This window comes from Grampus griseus (assembly GCF_964374135.1).
Source record: "Grampus griseus genome assembly, chromosome: 11".
In the NCBI taxonomy this organism is placed as follows: Eukaryota; Metazoa; Chordata; class Mammalia; order Artiodactyla; family Delphinidae; genus Grampus; species Grampus griseus.
This window is the reverse complement of record NC_139005.1, coordinates 23,159,046-23,171,216: the sequence shown is the minus strand read 5'-3', so window position 1 is coordinate 23,171,216 and position 12,171 is coordinate 23,159,046. Positions and strand designations below refer to the sequence as shown.

General features: G+C 32.5%; 1 protein-coding gene across 7 annotated transcripts in view; it reads right to left on the bottom strand.

Annotated features, from left to right (window-relative positions):
- The window catches only part of CCDC91 (coiled-coil domain containing 91), a gene marked incomplete at its 3' end in the record, with an annotated part of 398,367 nt that overhangs the window by 67,869 nt on the left and 318,327 nt on the right, over positions 1-12,171 (bottom strand). For all 7 annotated transcript variants that reach the window (XM_082666097.1, XM_082666099.1, XM_082666098.1 and 4 more), the window contains one exon: positions 8,360-8,473. In XM_082666097.1, the coding sequence (XP_082522223.1) occupies positions 8,360-8,473 (114 nt within the window). The remainder of the gene's footprint in view (positions 1-8,359; positions 8,474-12,171) is intronic.

Below are 12,171 nucleotides of genomic sequence, written 5' to 3'. Positions count from 1 at the left end.
CATCTTTTCCAAATATAGAACTCAAAACAGGACACTAAAGCACCACAAGAGAAGAAGATGGTAACATGTGGGTTCCTGTCTCCATGATCAATTGCTTTCTGTATCACTGAGTATTTCATGCACTTCTAGTCCTCTTAGCTGTTGATGTTAGGGTTCTTCACTGATTCTAACTACCATGGTCTTTTTGATAATCATCTCCAGATATTGACTTCACTCTAGATAGTACAATGAAACTGCTAGTATAAATGAAGTTGACAAGGCCAATTGCTGTGATGTGGAGTACAGGATCAAAAAAGGAAAACTAAGGTCTCAGCTATGGTTTATTAGATCTAGCCTTGGAAAAGTGAACATTTCTATCATCTTTGACTCTCCAGTTTGTAAAATCAGAATAATAACCATGCAGGTGATTATAAGAATCAAATAATGTATGTAAAAATCTTTATATATTTTAGTTGTTAAATGTGTATTGCCATTATGAATACCAGGGTATAAACTCTCTTTCTTGATGATCTCATTTATCCTTGTGTCCTGAGCACAGTTCTCAGACTATTAAAGACGCTTAACATTTCTTTATAGAATGGAAGAAGAATTTAAACTGCAATTTCCCAGTACATAGCTTAGAATGGAACATGGAAGGGCGTACACAAATGCATGTTGTATAGATATAAGGATCTATGTTGTATAGATCAAGATGCTAGCAATTTGGAATACCACTTCATTATTCATTTCTTTCTAATAGTTTAATAGTAACATGGTAAAGGCAATAGTGGCTCTTAATAAATAGTTCGTGAATAAATGAAAACATATATACATGCTTTTTGACTTCTAAGGTTGGCTAAAGGGTAAGACAACATCTGAGAAAAAAACAAAGTCCATCTCCACTGCCCCCAATAATATAAGCTTCATGAACCAGGACATTCTAGAATTGCAACCAAAAGGTATATTAAGAATCTATAAATAAACTTTTTAATAAAAGTCTTTATAAATTAATTTGCTTATTCCTATAAGAGACCAAACCCTTTGTCTTCTCACAGACTATTGTCCATCCTCTTTTTACTATGTAGCCTAGTCCATATTTTAGTTTCCATTTGACTGAAATAAAAAATCCACTCTTATCTCCATAGTCTTAAGTGATGTTCCGGAATTCTATTGTCAATGATTATCAGCACAATCTTTTTGACCTTTTTTCAAGCACTACCATATGTTGTGGTATCTACTATTGCTTCAAGCCATTTTTTGACCTTTACTTAAGGTAATATGCTCTTATACTTTCCTTCCAAAACCAGACTTTCACCTTTTTAAAGATATGGTGGTCCTCGTCCTCCACTGCTGCTTTGATCTGGTAGATACTACATAGTGCCATACGACTAACAAAACATAAACATGGGTCTCTGTTATCCTCTTATTCTTCTTGGCTTTTAATCTGAAACTTTCATTTCTGACCTATTCACAAACTTTTGTCCCTATTCTTTATTGATGACTGTTGCCCACAGAAGTGGTTTGCCAAATGGTTAATAGCGCAGACTCCAGAGCCAGACTGTCACTTTCTAGCTTTACGATCTGGCGGTTAATAATGCTATTGAGAGTAATGAATACATACACACACTCTTAAATGATTATATCCTTAGACTAGTGCCTGAAACTTAGCAAATGCTATATAAGTATTAGCTGTTATCATTGTCATCATCATTTCAATATGGGGGCCTCTGATAGCTACCACTTCCTCTAGGTCTGACCTCTGATTGTCCTTCTACACCAGCTGCTCACCATTTACATCATGAGCTACCTAGCTATTCTTCACTTGGGCCCATCTCAAGAAGCTATACCTAAATACAGGCCTATAGCATACCCATCAGGCATGTCAACTCCTAAATTCCATGGCCTATGACTCAAAGTTGACACTTTGATTTTATTGATTTGTCTTTGATTTGAATCAGTTCTTATCACCATCTGAATTTTAAGAACTCTAGTATATTGAAGGAAAGGAGAAGTCATCCGAATATCTAAGAAAAGGCTAAAACCTTTTAATGAAGAATAAAGCTAATTCACTGTAATAATTCAAGAAGTGATTAATTACTTAGATGAACATTTTAATTACACAAAAACAGAGAATGAACGATTTTAGATACTAACTGACTCCAACTAAAATATTTATACTTACTGTACTTTGATTTAGAAGTTTTGCTTTGCTTTAAACAAAATTGCTATCCCAAAGACCAGTTAAAGAAGAGTACATTAATTGCTGTGCTGAACTAGTTCTTAAGTGAAAATGCATAAATTTTCATTTTAAGCTGGAACGTATATTTTATTCCCTGAAACAGGAATAATGGAAACTTAATCTAAGCATTAAGCTATGTCTATAGTATCTTTTCTCAGTTACCCACTGTTGAAACGGAAATGATCAATAGATTTGCCTCACCAAAGTAAGTTCTTTCAAGGTTGTTCTTATGCAAGTGAGTCCAGCAGAATAAGAGGATCAAGAAGATTGTTAAAATAGAAAGTGAAAAACAGCAATAAATTTGATTTTAAAGCATACTGTATGAAATAAGCTTTCAAAGAAGAGTATGAGATTGAAAAATAGTAACTTTTTAGATCATATTTGTATAAATCTTTAAGTTCCCTTTGGCATCAAAAAATGAGGTACAACTGAAAGTACAGATAACAATTGAGTGTGAAGGTATATTGTTCATTTTAAAATGCCTTGGTCAGATAAAAGGATTTTCTAATATGAGACCCAAGGCAAAAGTTACAAGGGCAGATGCTGAATGGCTACTGAGCTGTATCTTGCATAGGCAACTCTACAGCCTGCCCCAGGACAAGAGGAAGTAAGGCCAATCGATTAGGATGAGAAGGCGCAGGAGGCTGGGGAATGCCAGAAAAGTGTCACTTTCCTACACTGATGTATAAATTATGCACAAAATAACTACTATGATGCAAGTGATTTATACCAAGAATTAAAAACCCCTGTGGAGATTCATCATCTGTCAAGGAAAATGTTACTCACAGTGGTAACATAGTTTAGAACTCTAAGAGGCATTCGATACCAGCTCATCCAACTCCCGAAAAAAGTAAGGCACCACAAGATATTCAGTAACTTGTCTTGAAATCATGTTTAATTCAAGTAACTGTATAACTGAACAGAAACTAAAGAGAGTTCATTTTGGCCAAATATTGCCTTTTATTAATCAGTTTGAGATGCAAACACTCAAGAATATTGTAGAAAACCTGGATTAAATGAATCCTTTTAGAATTAAGAAATTATAACAATGCTTTGACCACAAAAACTTTGAAGTAAAGATAACTGCTCCTTACTCCTCTTTAAAGATCTAAATTAAAAGGATCCTCTAATGTGAAGATTATTTTCCTGGAGGTGATTTAGAAAATACAGGCCATAATTCTGGTTCTTAAGAGGAAAAAAAAATAATCTTTTATTACATTTGGATGGGATTTTATTTTTTAGGAATCACTGCTTGGCTGTGAGTAGTTGTTGCTTGCTGAATGTTATTCACACTTCCTCCCTCATAGCAAGCTCATGTGTAACACTCTTAGCTTGTGGGATGGGTTGGAACACTTCATTCTAATCCAAGGGCCATAGGTCATTTTCAACCACAAATTCTTCCTCCCTAGGGAAGTGTCAAGGGATGTGGTCTTTCCCATCTCGTTTTCCTACAACCTCCTTTAGTCTAAAATAAGGTTTATGTCACTAATGACCAGGCCTAAAATGTTATAATGCCTTATCTGGCAATTAATGTCAAGAAATCTTTTCCAGAACAGCACCTTAGGAATTTCAATTGTCTAGTTACAATAAGGCATAATGAAAGAATAAATATTTTAAAGGGCTGACAGGAAGAAATTTTCTCCTCAAGATTATTTTGATAGCCTGGAGCAGGAGTTGACAAACGATTTTCTGTAAAGGGCCAGACAGCAAATATTTTAGGTTATGTGGGCCCCATGGTCTCTCTGAACTACTCAACTCTGCTGTTGCAGCATGAAACCAGCCAAAGAGTAGCACATAAATGAATGGATTGGGCTATGTGTTTCAATAAAGCTTTATTTATAAAAACAGCAAGCCAAATTTGACCCATGAGGTGTATATGCAACCCCTTAATCTAGAACTTGTAATGATTCAAGAGAGTTTGAAACAAAACAATTTAATTTTAATAAAACATATTATGGCTGTTAAATATAAACCACTACATTTGGGGATACCCAGCTGATTCTCAGATAAATTGAGCGTATTTTAAAATCTTTTTAGGTTTTCCTGTTTACCCTTCCCTCTCTATTATACAAATTATAATGGAAATTTCTAAATCCATTATAAAATGAGACAATTTCTATCAACTAATGAAAAGATTATGCGAACTGAGACTGCAAAACTTTGGCTTTTCAGTTTCATACTAAATTTGTGAACTCAATATAATAATTTTATTTTCTGGGTTTAACAAGATAGATCTTACAGAGGATTTTTTAATACTATCATTTAGAATATCTATAAGAAAGGCACTTATAAGATAGTCACTGAAACAGATCCATTATTAATTTGAATAATTTTTCTGGTTGATCATTTCAAAAGCTCTCTTTGTTTGGATTTGATTACACTTAACCTTTGATTATTATTAGGACTTGGAGTAACAGTATAAGTACCATGTACCAACTTAGTAAATAATTTAGGATGCAATTTCAGTGTAAATTATGATCCACATAATTAGTACATAGGTAGTACAGGTATAAGTAGCCCCTTTGTCCTAAGATGTTTAGACCAGATGAATATGAGTATTTACAAATTTCAGGGACATCCCTATTTATTTGATACAAAAAAACCCTGGTAAATGGCATTTAAAAGTAAAACATTTTCTCAGTATAATTCTAATTTTAATCCTAGTATAATTCTAATTCTACTTCTAGTATAATTGTAATACTCAAAATGATTGGATCACTGATTAAAAACTTGTTGATTGTAGATACCCAGAAGCAGCAATGTTATCCTCTGTGGTGATTTGTAATTCTACTGCATTTAATATTGTAGCATAAATTATAAGTTATTTGAAAAGTTAAGCATTTCAGATTTTTCATTCTGTTCCTCTGTCTTTTAAAAGTAAAAGACTGAAGGAAAAAGATGTAGAGAAAAGAATCTTCATTTCAGTCTTTTAGTGAATTTGGTAAGGGTAAAATGATATCAAAGCAAAGATTGGTTAGAACAAAAGACATATAAAGACAGAAACTAACACAACATTAGACTTCTTCTTACAAAGATTTTGGAAAACTTCAAGAGGGGATGATTACTTCACAGACTGGAATGTAAGCCCAGTTGGAACCAAGGTCTACAGGGCTTTTGAGGTGTCTAATGTTGAAAATCTCAAGTTGACTCTCTAGTTAAAAAAAAGCTGGAGAGGAGAAAGGAAAATTTTTGTTCTGGAAAAGTGTTCTTGTCTGATGCAAACAGAAATCCATCTTACAAAGGAAGAAGTAGAGATGAGTTGCCCTAATTTAGTCTTTTGGAAGCAGAAAAAAGATTATGAATTTGCTAAAAAAAACCCTTTTGTTTCTTCTAAATATTACTTTATAAGTTATGAGATGTCTTTTCTGTGTGTGTGTGAAAAATTTCCAAGACCCCAAAATTCATAAAAATTAACTTGAAACACTGAAATCCATTTTGGAAAAGAATCAGAGTGTAGAGAATCTTAATTTTTAAAAAGTTATATAAAAAAGAGATCTAGCAGTTGGTTGGTGCTTTCATTTCAAATATTTTATCCACTTTCCTTTTTTATAGCTTTTCTGTTTGGAGAGATGGAAACATTCAAATATTAAAAGTATTCCACAATATGTATTATTTAAAAAACTCTCAAATCCCAAAGTGGTGGTAATAAACTTCCTATTAATATAGTGATTAAATCAGTTTTAATCTTCTGTGCATCTAGTAACAAGAATGGAATAAACTATTAGAATCATGTTGTAAATCTCAGAGGAAATAGAATGCCAAACGTTAATCTGAAAAGCACACTTTTAATTAGCAAAAAATAATGCTACTAGGCCTTTCTGTTTTTCTTCAATAATGTACATATATATTGAGATCACACTCTAGCTGTTCTATTTTATTACATGTATTAACTCAGAGCTGTTCTGGAAGGCAGGTATTAAATTTATAGTTCTTAACATATAAAGGAACAAGCATAGAGAAGTGGAACTCTGGTGCACATAGAATGTAATATTGTCATGATTTTGTTGTTATTTAATGAACATTTCTAAACGTGATAACTAGTTTATGTAACATAAACAGATACTAATCCTTTAATATGATTGCAAGAACACAGATTAAATGGCAGAGTTCATTGTCAGTTCTCTTCAAGGGCTAATTTACCTCACACAGGGACCAGGTAACTCCTGTAAAGGCATTTCCTGCTCTCATTTTAAATGTTTCTTACAGCAGCCACAAGACTTCTTTTGAGAGGAAAGTAATACACGATTTTAAAGATTTTTTTTAAGAAAAAATTTCCATTTTGATCAAAGAAATATTCATCTAAGATACTCTTATGAATGGGTTTGTTATGTTACCTAACTTCTTGTCCAAATTTAGTGCTCAAGTAAGAATTGGCCATATATTATTAAGAAAAGATGGTTAAAAAAGGATACATCCATAGGAGTTTGGGATTAACATATACACACTACTATATATAAAATAGATAACCAAAAGGACCTAGTGTAACACAAGGAACTATACTCAATATTTTGTTATAACCTATAAGGGAAAAGAATCTGAAAAAGTATTTATATTTATTTATATATATATATATATATATATATATATATAAAAATACATGTATAACTGAGTCACTTTGCTTGTACACCTGAAACAAACACAACATTGTAAATCAACTATACTTCCGTTTAAAAAAAAAAAAAGGATACATCCACAAGACTCCTTGAATTTATTTCAAGTCTGTGTTCTTTCACTATCACAATTCCTGTGTGTATGTGGAAAGCATCTATAATTCCTTTCTTGTATGACTGCTTCTGAACTAGTTTATTTAACATAAACTCCTTGGGGATACATATAGAAATAGGAGTTTTCTGGGAATATATCACTTCCTGAAAAGTCAGTTGACTATATCTGGCTCAGAATTTTCTCTTCCGAAGGTTACACACCCATCGGGAATTTGTTTGGGTGAAACTGCTTTTAAAAACACCTTGAGATAACATGCCCAAAGATCTAATCCCATATGAAATGCTTCTGTGAGTGGTTAAGTTATCTGAAAAGCCTACTTAGCAATTTTTTACTCTGCTGACAAACTCTGCTTTGTTGAAACCTAATGGTAGTTACTGAGGGGTAAGAACTTCCTTTGTATCATACCAAACTTGGCTTCAAATTAAGGGTATGGAACTAAAGTGGTATCATGAGTTTGTATGACACTCCTAGTCTTCTACTTAACTGTCAACTGAAGAATAATCTTTTATTTGTCATTTTGACCAACAATTAATTGTGTCAACTATCCTCATACACACTGTTTTATTTATAATTTTATTATGCTATATTATATAATACTATATATTGTATAATATAGTCTTTAACTGTGATACTTTATAATATATAACATGTTACACTAAACATATAAATGAGACATAAAATAGTGTGTGAGAAAATTCACCATATAATGTTATATAATATAATGTAATATAATATGCTTATTACAGAGATTACTAAGTCATCCTAAGTGTTTCTCATCTTGGATACTACTTAAGAAGAATAAAGATTTGTTGAAAAATCTACAAATTAAGCTATTAAGTCCATTATTTCCGGCTACTGCTCAGACTCACATATTAATAAAACCACATTGTACTGAAATGATGTTTATTTTGTAAAGCTCCAATATGCATTCTGAATTGTGACAAGCACATTCTGAATTTTGTTTGAAATGGAACTATGGCAGAAGAGCCTTAATTTGATAACCGTAATAAAATCTATTAGAACCACAGTGGTGTTAACCCAGTCCGAAGGCCTAACGAGTGCATACAAATTTTGACAAATATTATAAGAAATAACAAACTTATGGCCAAAAAACGAAAAGTCTATAACTGTTTACTTTCTTCGCAAGTGTAGAGTTAAATTGAAAATGCTATAGGTCATTTCTAGGAATCCAGCAAGAAATTATTCAGTGTGCTTTTTTTGTTGACAGATGGAATTTATGTTTATAGACATTAACTATTAGAATATATAATTATATCAGAAAAATAATCTTAGATGAAGATTCCTAAATTAGATGGCAAAGGACATTTTAAATATTTTAAAATTTCATGTCATTGTACCAAAGCCAATGCTTCAGTTTGTGGAAGCACAAGTTAAAACCCTTCAGGGGATACTTACCCTTTTCTGTTCCTTTACATACTCTATCAATTCATCTCTTGTTCTCTTCACTGCCTCTTCCACAGCCTTTTCACTTCGCTTTTGCTCTTCTATTATTGCTGCCTTAACAGTTTCCTGTTTGTGGGAGGATGAAAAAAGTCAGGGAGGTATGTGTTATGACATGTTTGTGCCCATTTTATATAAACTAAAAACCCTCTTCAGTGGGTTGAGCTCACTCTGTTCAAAGCATACCTTTAAACAGGAATAAGAACTTAACGAAATCTTTTGGGTTCTGTTAGAGATTCCACAGAATTCATTTTCTAAACTGAGTGAAAGGGAAAAGAAATGGAGTAAGCCATTTATTGCAGGGAGCGCCTGACAGACTCCAATGGCTTCCTTACCAACCTTTCATTTGATGTTTACATGATTGATTGCTTTCCTGTACTTTGCACTGTCCACATAAGACTTCCAACTTGTGTTTATTCTTCCAAGAACACCCTAATGCTCTAGGCTGTTTTATTCACATTTAATTTTCCCATCATACAATAATCAAGTGTGGTCTGGGTGGTAAGATTTACAGCTAGTTTAGTTCTTCTGCCAGGTTAAGATGTTGAGAGCTGGACACCATGAATGAGAGGTAAGAATTCTACCCTGTGTGCTAATATATGAAATGAGAAATCTAGGGAAAAAGTGATATTCCCCATTTTACTGAAATAGTAATCAAGAACCCTGAGAGAGTTCAAATTTTCAGATAAAGAGAAAGAAGGCTAAAATTCTGAAAAAGAAATGTAACACTTCTCAAAAACCAGGAAATATTTTCTGCTAAAATAGCATTTCATGGACTGGAAGAATGCAACAAACTTCTATAACTTCCATTTGTCTACAAAGGTACCATCCTTTTTTTGAACAGGCTATCAATTAGAAAATGCCTTGAAATTTCTCAGTTGTATTTCCCTTATTTTGTTATTCTTGAGGACCCTTCACTTTGTAGTGTATATATGTTTTTGTTTAGTTTTTCCTGATTAATTTCAGACACATATATATCAATATATACATATATATATACATAAAACCTAGAAAATATGAAGTAGTAAGAATTTTCTATTATGAATATATTTACTATAGAAAATTAGTAAATACATAAAAATATGAACACAAAACACACACACACCCGTACAAAATTGGGTATGAAGAGGATGGGACTCAAACTGTACATACTATTTTCTAACTCTGGCATTTTTCATTTAAAATACATTTTGAATATTTTAAAGTAATTATATATTCTTTTATGATTTTATATTCCATTACTGGGATGTATAATAATTTATTTTACTAATATTTATTCATGGATATTTTGGTTGTTTTTAATAAAGCAGTGACAAGCATCCATATATGTAACTTTGTGGTGCATATTAGATACTTCCTTAATTTCAATTCATGAGGTAGAATCATGTTGCCCAAGGGATATAATTTTTGAGCTCTCTTACAGCTTTTGACATTTTGTACAATTTTTTCCCATAAGCAGCCCATGAGAATAGCTGTTTTCTTGCAACCTTGATTACATTTAGTCTCACCAGTTTTTAAATCTTCGCTTATTTAAGGGATAATCATATCTAACTTTATTCTGCATTTTAAAAGATTATGTGATATGCAGCATTTTTCATAGAAATATTAGCAATATATACATTAGCTCTTATCATTTGCCTGACTGTGTCCTCTTCCTACTTTAATATTGGTAAACTCATAATTTTTTGGATTCCCTCCCTAATATATAAAGTTAAGTCACAAATCTCAAAAGCACTATAGTAAGACTTTGACAATTGTTACTCTTTATTTTCTATCACTAAGTACATTAAGCTTTAGTTCCATTGATGAAATAATAAAATACAAAGTTGTTTCCATGATTTTCTGAAAATATTAAAGTCAAAAAACTATAGTATTTTTTATGTTTAATTTTTTATTGAAGCATAGTTGATTTACAATGTTTCAGGTGTATAGCCAAGTGATTCAGTTATATGTATACATATACCTATTCTTTTTCAGATTCTTTTCCATTATGGGTTATTACAAGATATTGAATATAGTTCCCTGTTCTATACAGTAGGTCCTTATTGTTTATCTATTTTATATATAGTAGTGTGTATTTGTTAATCCCAAATTCCAAATTTATGCCTCCTCCCTGTCCCCTCTGGTAACTGTAAGTTTTCTATGTCTGTGAGTCTATTTCTGTTTTGTAAATAAGTTCATTTGTATCATTTTTTTTAGATTCCACATATAAGCAATATCATATGGTATTTGTCTTTCTCTATTTGGCTTCATTTAATATGATAATCTCTAGGTCCATCTGTGTTACTGCAAATGGCATTATTTCATTTTTTATGGCTGAGTAATATTCCATATATGTACCACATCTTCTTTATCCATTCATCTGTTAATGGACATTTAGGTGGCTTCCATGTCTTGGATATTGTAAACAGTGCTGCTATGAACACTGGGGTGCATGTATCTTTTCAAATTAGAGCTTTCTCTGGATATATGCCCAGGAGTGGGATTTCTGGATCATGTGGTAACTCTTTTTAGTTTTTTAAGGAACGCTGCATACTGTTTTCCACAGTGGCTGCACCAATTTACATTGCCACCAACAGTGTAGGAGGGTTCCCTTTTCTCCACACCCTCTCCAGCATTTATTATTTGTAGACTTTGATAATGGCCATTCTGACTGGTGTGAGGTGATAAGTCATTATGAAAAACTGTAGTAATTTTTGAAAAAAAAATGAGGACAAAAAAAGATTATTTAAAATAAAAGCATCTACTATTGTAATTTCTATTGGTTTCATACTTACTAATTTGGAATTTGAAAATTTTCAGATTTTATAAAGGCAAAAAGTAGTGCATATATTACTAAGCCCCCTGAAATAAAACACATTAATAGTTCTTCAGTGAAGGGTATGAATATTCACACTATGTGGGTAAATTAAAAGTATAAGTTTCACATTAGTTCAGGACAGGTTTTGCCAACAGCCAAGTTACAGAAATCCTTGGTTTTCAAGGGTTTTATAATTTTAAAACTACTGTAGACCTGGATTATTTGAATATAAAAGATAAATCCATATCATACTGAATATCAACCAGAATTTCTATCTAGTAAGGGTCATATAAGTAAATCTGACTAGATCTGTTTGGTTGAAGGCAAAAGGATCAATTTAAATAAAAGGGATATATCCAGAAAAAACATGAAGAGTTAGCTACTATGTTCTTCAGTTAACATTTTTTTTAGGGGGGAAAGGGGCTGCGAGTTTACACTGTCTGCTCAGTCCACATTTTTGAGGACCCTCCTTTCCTAATTTTTGAGTTGAAGAAGAACATTTACAAAGAAAGTTTCCTTGATTCTCTCCTCCCCATTTGGGAGTTAGGTGACAGTCAAGGTTGTGAAATCCATATACACACTGTATATTTAAAATAGATAACCAATGAGTACCTACTGTATAGCACAGGGAACTCTACTCAATATTCTGTAATAACCTAAGTGGGAAAATAACTTGAAAAAGAATAGATACATGTATATGTATAACTGAATCACTTTGCTGTATACCTGAAACTAACACAACATTGTTAATCAACTATACTCCAATATAAAATAAAAATGAAAAAAAAAAGAATAAATACTACTTGTCAATAAGTATCTTTGAATATCATACAAAAGTAAAGTTTAAGGGGCTTCCCTGGTGGCGCAGTGGTTGGGAGTCCGCCTGCCGATGCTGGGGACGTGGGTTCGTGCCCCGGTCCGGGAAGATCCCACATGCCGCGGAGCGGCTGGGCCCGTGAGCCATGGC